This window comes from Haliaeetus albicilla, chromosome 9, assembly GCF_947461875.1.
Source record: "Haliaeetus albicilla chromosome 9, bHalAlb1.1, whole genome shotgun sequence".
In the NCBI taxonomy this organism is placed as follows: Eukaryota; Metazoa; Chordata; class Aves; order Accipitriformes; family Accipitridae; genus Haliaeetus; species Haliaeetus albicilla.
In genome coordinates, this window is record NC_091491.1 from 41,982,946 (window position 1) to 41,994,887 (window position 11,942).

Here is an 11,942-nt window from a genome sequence, read left to right on the forward strand (position 1 = left end):
CCTCAGACGACCCCCAGCCCCCCCTCAAGACCCCGGCCGGGCTGAAGCGAGTTTGAGGGGAAGGATGAGGGGAAGGGGAATAACCGAAAAGACAGGAGTTTCCCCCAGCGCTTTCCCGGCACTGACAGCGGGCGGTGGAAGGGCGGGAGGTAGCGGGGCCGGGCCCCCCCCCCCCCCGCTATTAGTACCGTCCCTCAGCGGAGCCCGCCTCAGTGCGGTCCCTCCCCGTCTCTCAGCACCATGCAGGGTCTCAGCTCCGCGCCACCCGCCGCCTTCCTCCTCCTCCTCCGCCTCAGCTCGCTGCTGCTGTTGCCGGTGGCAGCGGTACCGGTGGCGGAGCGGGAGCTGAATCCCAGCAGCCGCCTGGCCGCCGGGGCGGCGCGGGTGGCATTGCATTACCTCAACTTCCAGACGGCGTCCCCCGGAGAGCTGCAGGCGCTGGGGCAGGTCCGCAAAGCCACGGTGAAGGTAGGGGAAAGCCGGCGGGGAGGGCTCCCCCGGGGCGGGCAGGCGCGGGTTTTCAAGCGACGCTGGGGAAAGTACAATTAATACTAATTATTATAATGAAAGAGCGGGGCAGCGGTGACGAGCTGAGCCGCCCTGAGGGTGGCGCCTTCCCGCCTCCCGCGGCGGGAGCTGCTGTCCTTCCCTCAGGGGGCTCGGGGTCTCCTCAGCGGGGATCCACCTCGAAAGGTCGTTAATTGAGTCATGATTTAAATTACCCCCCCCCCAAATCCAAGCCCAGCCAGTCGGTTGAGGTTGTCTCAGAGTGCCCTGTCCTGGAATCAAAAGCAGGGTAGCGCAGATGAGGGGAAAAGAGGGAACCGAGGCACGCTGCGGGCACGTACTGGGAAGAAAACAGTTTGATGAGGAAACATTTTCGGCAGAATTGCTTCTGGAGCGACCATCTACTTTGTGTGAGTAGGGACGGAGAGGACTTTGCTTTCTAGCTCTGGAGACCGAGAGCTTCAACTAAAGGCGATGCAGCTCCCGTCGGAAAACATGCTTTTATCTTCCAAAAACCACGTCAAACCGAGGTGACAGAAAGGGGTGGGAGTCCTAGATAGGAGCAGCTACAGGGGCAGAGCTTTCACGTCACCCAGAGCTTGTCAGGGATGCTCGAGGCGGTGCCCAGGGCATGCCCGGTGTACCCGTGCCCCGCACACTGAAATGCAGGGCCGCTGCCTGCAAGCACTGTGCCACGCAGCCTTTCTCTTCCTCCAGCCACCAGTCTGGGTTTTTTTTACAGCTTACTCAGTTTCTGAAAGTTAGAGAACAGGCAAAAACTGTTGGGGAACATTTGTCCAAGGCTGTAGATCCTGGAAGGAAAGCACTGCCTTCCTGGAGAGCTGAGGAAGGTCTCAGCTATCGCAGTGGATGGGATTTAAAACCAGCCCTCTCATCTCGTCTTCCCCTCCAGGCTACGGCTGGGCAGTTCCCTAAAGCAAGGGCCGGTCGTTTTGGATTCCCAGTCTGAGGTGCCAAATGCAGCACTGGATTCCACTGGATCCTTTTCATGGCTCTGGCATCTGAAAAGGAGATCTTACAATATTTGTCCTTCAGCATCTGCATGGCTTGTTCAATTCAGGCCCTCACTCTGAAAATTGAGAATAAGATGGTGTAGTGTAAAATCTTCCCTTTCAAGAAAGAAGTTCCAAGCCAGCCTAAAACATTTGGGATGTACTATTGCAGTCCTTACAACATTGAACGTGAGCCTCAATCTTTCATATATATCCCAGTTGACTCTAGTTCCAAAACAATTTGAAGCTGGTTTGAGTTGCACACAATATTTAACAGACCAGGACAATTTCCAATTAAATTTCACAAAACACAGACTACTGCATAACGACTCAGAATTTGTGTATTACTTTGTGTAACGCAAGGCTGAAAGATAGCATTGGTCATGCAACCTGTGTGGGAATGCAAACATGGTGTCCTGCTATAGATTTATCTGAGACCATGCCCTTTAGGTAACACTGGTCTCATCATCACTCCCAAACACATCAGTAAACATACAGTTTAATAGGCGCTGAGGATGGATGTGCTAATGTGACATTTGATTCTTCCTATGAAATTGCTGCAGACACCTATGACAGAAATTTACTATGAAATTTGATACTTTTCTCGAAACATACAAGTGCTCCTTCTGTATCTACTGAGCACTTTACTGGGTAGTGTGCATATGCACATATTTACATATATAAATGCTTGTGCCTCTTTTAAGAGCAACAATGTGGCCTCTGGCAGCAGGGTGTGCTGCTGGAAGCAATGCACTTGTCTAGTAAAGACACGTATCGGAAGGGGTTGGTGCAGATCCTCTTTCCAACCCCAGTGTAAGTGAATATTTGCAAGGTAATTTTGGTTGCGCGGAGGGAAAGGGATCTTTTCTACCCACTATCAGCCACCTGCCTTTTCATATAGGAAAGAAAAAAATTGGTTCATTATAGAGAAGTGAAATGCCTCATTATTTCCTCACAGTACTCAATGCTGTAGGAGCTCGCTGTAACCACTTTCTGCAGTTTATTTCCCCTTTTTCTTTGCACACTCTGTGAAAACAAGAGGAGAAATGTACTAGACATGGTCACTTCCTTCTTTCCTGTCCTCCACTGTAAAAAAATGAAAAGAATTTCCTGGAAGGAGTGTGCTATATTATGTGAATGCAAGAGACAGAAATGTTGGGTTTTGGGGGGCAGGGGGCTATGTGTTTCTTTGGTTGGCTTTTGTTCTTTTAGTTTTTTTTTTTAAGAAGGCTTGTTTCCTATTGTTAGTATATTACTGTATCTATTAAAAATAGGATAATTTTATAATGGAATTTAATCATGAGCACTGTATTTTAAAACTAACATTATTAGCCCACTAGCCAGTGAAACTGTGGTAATTAGAAACAGGACTGGAGACGGTCACCAGTATAGTAACTCCATTAGATGTGAAGGATTTTTCAAGTTCAGGTAAAATAAGACTTCAGTGCTTTTCTCTCCTGGCAATGAAGAGTAGAGATATACCAAACATATAATAATTCCTACCTTGCCATTGGCTGGAGTTTTCTTTTTCTTGTCCCTTCTCATTGATGCAGGTTTTTTTCTTAAGTGAGTATCTTCTAGGAAACAGCAGCGTGCATCTCATGGAATTGTTGACAGCTTGCACTTTAAAATACATTTTTGAGAAGAGAAGCATTAGTGTGTGCCAGCTGAAGATCCTAGAATTCAAGAGAGAAACTTTCAAAACACTGACGTAGCAGTCTCCCATACCAAACTGTCCTGGAAGTCATAACTGAGCAGTAGGTAGGTGAACCAGGAGGTGAGGTATAAAGGTAAAGCTAGGTAATCTCTTAGCTGAACAGCAACATTTACTTAAATTGGACTACAAAATACAATTTTACAGATGGGTATTTCTCTTCACAAGCTCACCTTGACACAAAACAGTGTAATACCAGAACCATGGTCCTAATATTAGAAGTCAGTTAAAAGATTTCTACTTATTTCCAACAGTCAGGACCCCACGTTAGGGTGGGAAAGGTAGAATCAGTGACAGGGTAGGTAAATTGTCTAGGGAAAGACAGATACAGAGAGGTCGAGAAAATAACCATCTCTGCTGGCTTTTCCCTCCTGCCAGGGGTAGCCCAAGAGCTCACCCAGCTACTTGTGGATCGGACATCTCCAGCACCTCTAGAAGCCACAGGCTACCTGAGCTGGCTTGCAGGGACAGTGGCAGGGCTGCAAGGTGGAAATCCCCCTGGGCAAGCCCCCGAAGGACACCTCTCGCTCCACTCTCAGCAGTGCCAGCTTCTCCATGCTTAGTGATCAGGTCTGCCCTCTGATCCAGCGACCAAAAACTGGTCCTGGGGAAGAATTACTGGTGGGGAAATACACAGGAGAAGAGATGGAAACCTGCAGCAAGGGGCGAGAGAGGGATCACTCCTTTCTGTGCCAGTGGGGAGTTGGAGCAGCGTAAACCAATTGTAAAACCACCTCCTTTGAGACCTGGAATGAAACTGGTCTTAAAACTGCTATTCTGGCCTTCACAGTACTAAAAAACTGCCATGAAAGTTGCATTAATTTTGAGCCTGGAAATAAAACAATCCCGTGACCCAGATATTCAGTGGAAAAATGAATTACTCACTTGTTTTCTTCTCTTCTGGACACTTTTTATCTTTGGCCGCTTTCAGCCAGCCATCATTGTGTGATGTCCAATATTCCTCAGCTCTGATTTAACTCACGCTACATGATGGTTTACAGTGATGCATTTTGGGCTGATAGTGGAAAATAATAGTGGAAAGAACAGTGATGTTTTTCTTCAAAACTAGAAATACTTTTATAAAAGTTAAAATTATTTCATGCCAGATGTACCTTCTCCCTCTCCCTGGTAAGATCAAAGAAGCCCTCTGGCATGCATACCCACATTGACTATGTATTTTAGCTGTGTAGCACCATTTGAAAGCTTTCCAGGCAAGTAGTACTGCTGTGGTGGAGTTGTTGCAAATGAAGAGAGAATACCTACTTCAAAAACTGCATAAGTGCAGAATTATGTGTTCTTTTTAAAGAGAGTATTTACTCAGTCATTAGTCATGAAGCTTTTCTAAAGCCTTCTACTGAGAAGAATCAGAGGCTGAATAATGAAAATAATGAAGTCCCAATTGATTTTGTTTTCTTCATTAGTGCTCGATATCAAGCAAATGCAATGAAACTGCTCAGATATTTTGTCAGAATCTGATTACTATTCTCAAAGTTATCACAGCTGTAAAAATGATTTTTTTCTTTAGCAGAGAGAACAGGTGACACCTATGGAAGAACAAATAACATTGGAAGAATAGTCAAACATACTTTAAGGGACTGAATATGCTGGACAGAAAAGATCCAGCCTAACTATAAAAGAGCTTCCATTACAGACTTTAAGACCCTGATGTCGTAACTGGGAGCGTGCAGTCAGGCTGCTGTACTGTGCCCCTTGAGGAAAAGGTTCAGCAGGAAACCCTCTCCACTATCATCAGTTAAATCAGAGCTAAGTTTCTTCTGCTTCAGAAGTGTTGTAGTCCAACTGACTCTATTTCAGGTTCTCTCATCTGCGCTACTGATGACAAGAAAAGGAATAAGCCTAGGTCACTGTGCTTAAAAAATATCCATACTTGGATCAAATGAAGAATGTTAGAAGCAATAGCAGTAACAGCTTTTGGGTAGCTTTACCGTAACTAGAAACTTAGACTTAGCTGCAGTGATTATCATGAGAGATTAGACCCTTCTTTCAGCACCACAAATTACTGATTCTTTTGTAAACCTGCATTTCAGAAAGCTAGTTTTTACAATTTTGCTATGCTAAGAGCATCTTGGCATGTCACATTCTCTTTCATTTTGAGGACAATGTTTTACCCAATACACAAAACAGGGGCAGGAGAAGGGGAGAACAAGGATATAAAAGTCTGAACTCATCCTCTCTCTGTTTCCTCCATTCCCTTCATGGTGTGACCTGGGTCCAGCTCCACACTTGCCTCATCGTAAAGCTTCAAGAGGGGATTTTGTAACAACAGAGCAAGTAACTAAACCAATCTGTCCTCTTATCTGCAGTGTATAACTCCATGTATGTACTAAAGGCAGGTGGCTGGCCTGACGGCCTTGCCCTGGGAATGAAACTTTGCTAACATTAAGTGGAATCTCGGATAGTTAATTGGGCAACTTAATGACTGGTATTTTCAGGGCAAAACAGAGCAGACAGATCAGAATCCTGCTCTGACGTGCTGTGTAAAATTAGTCTCTTTCCAGTCACAGCAGAAAAAATTAGAAAGGTTAGCATCCCTAAGATTAAATTAGCCTTTGTCATTGCTGTTCAGCTGTGAATCAGTCCACAAGATTTGATTCATTTATATATTCAAGGGCACTCTGATAGCCTGTGCAAAAAATTACCTCCTCGGAAGCTGAACAATGATTCATAATTTTATTATTTTTAAAGTTACTCGGTATAAATCTGTCCTGTGAAGGACTTTGAGCTGCATTTTTCTTCTTGCATATTTCTGTGAGGGAAAGGCTTTAAAACATCCCTTAATATAAGGGTTATTTATTGTTGTTGTTAAGACCCTTCGTGTTTGCTGCTAGGATCATCTCAGCGCATCTCATCTGACCAACTCCCTGATGCTACAAGGCCGTGAGGCAGCCACGGCACCCTCATTTTCCCTCCTCTCCGCTCATGCCAGCACCTCAGCAAGTTGCAGTACGTAAGGCTATAGTTACACTGATGGCTGAATCCTTCTCTCTTCCAGAGCATCCCAGACTCTGGTCACAAGTATTACGTGCAGTTCACTACTGAAGACTACAGGAGCGGGGTGAGTTTATGGTCCTCTGCATCTCTTCTGACACTGTGCGTTAAATGAACTTCAACATCTCCAAAACAGGGTACATTTAACTGCTGTCGTAAACGGATCTTTCACAATGGAAAGATTTACCTTTATGTTTCTACCTGCCTGTCCAGCATGGGGCACGGTTTGCTCTTAGGATCACCCGAGCATCAAATCCAATCAGTCCTCTGCTTCTGCCGGGGTCCAAGTGGTGAGAGCACCGTAGCTACCTGCTTCACTCAGTGCCTGAAGCGATTGTCTTGTTTTGAGTCACATCAGGCAACCCAGCGCCCGAGTGAAACTTTGCAATGGTCCAAACTCAGTGTCGCAGTATGGTCCTCATTATCCAGTTGTAGCTCCTGCTGTGTCCACACACCAAAATGAGAATAAAGAGTTGACAGTTGTGTGTTCTTTTTAATTATAGCCCCCCCCATTCATTCTGTCAGACAGTTGTCATCAGCAATTTTACTGTAAGCATCTGCTTTTCCATTACACACACATTTTATGAAATTCAAATTATTTTCAGAATTTAATATGAAGCCTTAGATTATTTTTGTTTCAAGGCTGAAGTATCATACAATGAAAGTCCCTGTTAGCAATTAAAGTTATTTCTTAAGAACTCTCAAACATATTTCCAAGATGACTGAGTGCATTTCTGCTACACTTTAATTAAAAACTTCTGTTAAATAACTTTAGCCTTATGGTTTTAACCTATTTACTTTTTTGGAAAAAAAATTACATTCTTCTAAAGACTTTCTTGACCCCTGTACAGCTTCATACAAAGAGTCTCACAAAGACATATACGTACTCCATATGTATACCTCACTTGTTAATACCAAGAGCTTTTTAAATAGTGTGTTGCTGGTAAATAAGGTCTTGATTAAAGATAACAGTTTTAAATTCTACCTTTACAGGAAAATGCCGGGAGCTGCCTTGCTACAGTGCTGTATCGGAAGACAAAGTCTCCGCCTCTTGTCAATATCAAGTGCATGCCTACCAAAGACCAGAAGCAAATCCAAGAAGAGGACAACAGACTTTACCAAAAAATTAGGCACCAAACCAAACCAATAATTGGAAACAATATTCCAGGTATATTCCTCTAAATAATCAACCGTATTTAATTTTATCTTAAAGAGCCTGGGCACTTGTAAGAACACAAGCAAACGCACACACATTTTAAAAAGGAGACACATATATTTACAGTAACACCCTAAAACCATAGAGCTAACCATCAACAATTCCACCTTGCCAGCAAGTCTTGGGGAGAAAAAAAAACCTCCTGTGTTTCGCAACAATGGTAGTCAGCACAACATTGTGAAGGTGTTTTGGATTTAAAAGCAAGCTTACGCAATTTTATATTCAAGTAAATGCAAACTGTCCTCAAGTAGTAACAACTGCCTTAACCCACACACCTTCCCCGGCTGCGGGTGGAAATTCACAAGGGATGACTAACAGAATTTTTCCATCCTGGAAGCAGAGCACCCCAGTCCCTGTTTTCCTCCCAGCTAGGTAAGGACCTCCATTATCCTGGATGTTGGGTTTCTCACCTCCAGAGTGGGGACCCTGTGAATACCATCTCTTGGCAATTTCAGTTCTGTCATGCTTTCATACTTTTACTAGGACTGCAGGTTTCGCTTCCTCCTCCTCCCTGTTCAAGATTGTAACACATAGGAGGGAAGAGTCGCTTCCCAGGAATAGTGCTACATCAGACAAAAGTGCTCTGTGGTTTATCATTTTGCTGCTGAACAGCCAGAATTAATCATTTTTATATTGCTCTTTCTCCCTTGCAGACAGCTATGGCAATATTGAACCTGCCCTGGAGCCAGTGTGGGCTTTGGCTGTTGCTGGCAGCAGTTACATAATGTGGGAAAAGTCAACAGAGAACTTGGGTTACTTCATGGCACAAGTCAAGTCTGTGAAGCAGTGGGTAAGCGAAGTGGAAATGACACGCCTGTGCTGCAGAAGCTAACAGAGCCTACCAAGCAGCAGAGAATAAAATGGCCATCAACAGCTCATACTCATACATGCGATGGGCACAATTCTCCCAAAATCCCAGGGGCTTCTACCATACAAGTATCTCCACCTCTGGACAAGTATTTTGTCCAGGCTTCGGTGGAAAAATTCTACTCATTTGGACAAAATTTGATTTTCCTTCTTTGCGTGAGTGGATCTGTTGGCTTCTGCAGGTTTAATGAGGAAATTTGAACATAGGGTCCTGCAGTTCATCAGCCCCACACTAAGTCGCTCCTCATACTCTTTGCCCTCCTAGCCAAGCTCAAAGGTAGCGCCAGTCTAGTACCTGGCATACGTTCTCTGGGGAACATATCTTACACCTGTAGCGTATCGGAGTTCCCAGAGCTTTGTCTCCCTCAGTCATCTGTGATCGACAGACAGTGTTCGGATTTTACTCTCTAGTTATTTAGAATGAGATTTCTCTGAAGGAGAGATTAATAGTCAGGTAAGATTCTCAAATCTATTTGAGGGTTAATCTCAATTAATTAGCATCTGAGTCAGCCTAGTTTCATGTCAGAGAGCAGTCAGACTGCAGAGCCATGCTGCAGTTAATGCCTTCAAAGCTTTTACGCAGGAAGCGCTCCTAATTCCGTCTGTCCACATACAAAACCTGTCTCACTCCAGCCAATGACCACAGCCATCTCGAGCCCTATTCATCTCGCTCCCTAAGCGAGCTAAAAGCAGTCAAGTCAATCAGAGTAGACTCTAAACTTCAGCAATGTAACTTGTGTTGATCTTTTTTTTTCTCTTTGATACATGCCCAGATAAGGAAAGATGATTTTATTGAATTTGACTACACTGTTCTACTCCATGAAATTCCAACACAGGTAAGAAAGCCTATGTGTAGAATGCCTCCTTTCATCAACAGAGGAACAGTATAAAGATCATAAAAGATGTGTATTTTAAAATCTGTTCTCCAGGAAATTATTTCGTGTCACATGCGCCTCACTTGGCTTCCTGGTCACCCCCTGAAAGTGAAATACTTCTGTGCTTCAGAGAATCAGGGGCTCGAAGATGGATCTGGAATGGAATCTGGATCAGCTGCTGGGATTTTGCATGAAAGGGGAGCAAATTTTTAAGAGATTGTCAGTTTTATGTATATGTGTTAAATGAGAAAATCCTTGTGTTAATAGACCTGGAGTTGTGATAATTTTTCTATACCAGTCCTACAACAGTGAATTTGAATGCTTTCACTAGTCTGTTTTATTCCAAAATTAATTCCTGTAATTTCTTAAACTGCGAGACTCATGTTCTAGAGTTCTACCTAAAAACTTTGCTACTATATTATATATACACAGATAAACATACACAAGTTGATTTTATGTCACTAACTTACTGTTACTTAGAGCAACACAGTTTGTAAACAAAGTTAATATATTTGGATAAAAATCTTGAGAAAAGTATTAATCTGTCACTAAGAAATATTTGTCTACTCTTTTTTTTTTTTCATTTTTTGGGTTAGATTTGTGCTGATTTGTAACTTGCATCTCCAATAAAACAAATACCATTACGCAGGGTCGAGGTTGGGTTTTCTTTCACGATGCTGCTGTTTGACCCCAACTTTCCATCTTCTCCTGGGGTCTGGCCTTTAAAAGGATGTGGACGAGTGTAGACAGCGGAACGTCTCCCTGCAAGGCCCTACAGAAGCCGGTGACCAGCACCTGCGTGGCCCTAGTCCCGCTGACACACCGCTGTTCCCTGCAGCGTGAGCTGACATAAAAAGAAAGTTTCTTATATTTGTGAAGGCAACTCAGAAAATATTGATAGAAGGAAAAGATGGTTTGTTGTCTCCCCACACCTGTCACCAGTCCAGAACACTGCACAGCAGCATTTCTCAGATGGAAACTGAGGACATTTTCTTTGTCTATTTGCAGTTCTTGCTATTACTTTGAATGAAAACAGAACTGCAAAGACAGGAGGGCTCTGAACAGATGAATTTCCCCATTTGGGTTTGTTTGCTGGGGGAACAGCCCGCTGCTAGAATACCCCGTCAAACAGCTCTTACATTAATGACTGCCATGTCACGTCCCCATCCTAAATACAACAAAGCCCTATCGCAAGAACACATTCCTGTCCTTTCACACCAAATTCTCCATTTGGGTTTACAGCAGACCCGCTGTCCTGCCTTTGTTCGCCGAGACTGTGCCAAACCATCTCGAGTTCGCTGGTTTTTAACCCAATTAGCAAGATTTCTGCCAGGTTAAATTAACTCCGTATCACTAAGTACACCTGCTTTAGGAAAACAGGCGATGGTCTCTGCCTTCTGGGATGGTTATGTTCTTTATAGCTCATGGTATATTGTGCTATCATTGATCTGTAATTGATAACGATGATTAAGGTTTTTAACGTGAAAGCTTTAACTGGGGGGTATTTAGGCTGGATGATCTGTTAACACCCCAAATTCAGGCATTTTACACAAATGTATTAGAGTCTGATATACTTTGACTGACTGAAGCTTTTAATATCAGCACATAACGGGCATTACAATAAATTCAGGGAAGCAGCATTTCACATACTCTTGGTTTTCTTTTGTGCTGGTAAAACATTTCCCATCATCAAAACCATGAGATCAGAGCTTATAATGGCAACATTTCTTAAAGAAATTGGTGATGAAAATATGTTTTAGAATTAAAACAAGAAAGTAGTATGGATTTTGCACTTTGGGGCTCTACTTTAGCAATGCTCTTAACCACAAGTTTAGTTTCCTTACCTTCTTTTTACCACTGCTCTCCAGACCTGGAACAGAGGACCAGGCACTTCCAACTTGCCAGATGGGTGTAACTTGAATACTAATCAGCAACACAAACTTAATGTCAGTTAAGAAACCGCACAGTAACTTCTGGACAAGTAGCAAACCTGTTGGAATTCAAAGGCAAAATTTCCACCAGCTTCTTTAGGGCCAAGATTTCAGTCAGTGATCAGAACCGAAAATCATAGTTTTTACTCAAGCAAAATTATTGGTTACATCAATGTAAACATTATCTGAGTTGAGGCTCTTGATGGGTTCACAGTGAATTCTTCATGCTAAAAGAACCCATGCAGAGCCCATCTGTAAGAGGTATAGACAAGAGAAGAGGAATAGCTCTCTTCCACCTTTGCTGTTAGGAAGAGTTCAACTACATCAGATATACTACGAGTGCTATGTAAATTTGATTAAAGAAAAAAAAAAAACCATCACGCACAAAGAAACAAAATCCAGGGTGCCCCAAAATTAGGCTCTTGCTAGTGCTTCTGTCCTTCTTCCACTGGATAGTGGAGGGCAATTAGCCTTCCCCCTACCTGCAGACTTTCCCCTTCGCGTGGAAGTTCAGCCATCCTGGAGCTGCGCCTCAGCCGTCCCTACGTTGTGCTACCCGAGGCCGTGCTCCGTTTGTGGAGAACCAGCACACATCTGGCAGAATCTGTTAGCCAGAAATTCACATCATGACTGGCCTCTACTAAGCATAATATAAAAGCCAAAAATATAAATAAAATAATAACCACCCCATTTCTTTCTTGCATTCATACTGCTTTTATAAGACATCTTTGAATCTTATGTGCTGTATTTGCTTAAGAAAATCTCCAAGCGTCAGAGAACCTGCAGGGCTTTTCTTGAAACGAGTTCCAG

At 43.5% G+C, this 11,942-nt stretch overlaps 1 protein-coding gene and 1 long non-coding RNA gene across 3 annotated transcripts; one reads left to right on the forward strand and one right to left on the reverse strand.

Moving 5' to 3' along the window:
* The first annotated feature begins 119 nt into the window (after window positions 1-119).
* Window positions 120-9,854, forward strand: LOC104314583 (ovocalyxin-32). Its single transcript, XM_069792868.1, has 6 exons — window positions 120-468; window positions 6,248-6,310; window positions 7,237-7,411; window positions 8,113-8,249; window positions 9,100-9,162; window positions 9,256-9,854. Exons 1-6 carry the CDS (start codon window positions 241-243, stop codon window positions 9,412-9,414), a joined length of 825 nt encoding a protein of 274 aa, XP_069648969.1. The 5' UTR covers window positions 120-240; the 3' UTR covers window positions 9,415-9,854.
* LOC138686914 (uncharacterized) lies at window positions 2,502-7,309 on the reverse strand. Of its 2 annotated transcripts, XR_011326256.1 has the most exons (4): window positions 6,431-7,309; window positions 4,552-4,778; window positions 4,120-4,249; window positions 2,502-3,143 (listed from the first exon to the last, which is right to left on the reverse strand). It is a non-coding gene; the product is annotated as an uncharacterized lncRNA (long non-coding RNA). The 2 variants fall into 2 exon arrangements; XR_011326255.1 differs by having other exon boundaries at window positions 4,120-4,778.
* Window positions 9,855-11,942: the final 2,088 nt, after the last annotated feature.

What these genes read in the sequence shown, in the direction of transcription:
- LOC104314583 (XM_069792868.1), top strand. Translation starts at nt 241, where the DNA reads ATGCAGGGTCTCAGCTCCGCGCCACCCGCCGCCTTCCTCCTCCTCCTC. An exon ending in TCCGCAAAGCCACGGTGAAG is followed by an intron (nt 469 to 6,247) that starts GTAGGGGAAAGC and finishes TCTCTCTTCCAG; the next exon opens with AGCATCCCAGACTCTGGTCA. An exon ending in CTGAAGACTACAGGAGCGGG is followed by an intron (nt 6,311 to 7,236) that starts GTGAGTTTATGG and finishes CTACCTTTACAG; the next exon opens with GAAAATGCCGGGAGCTGCCT.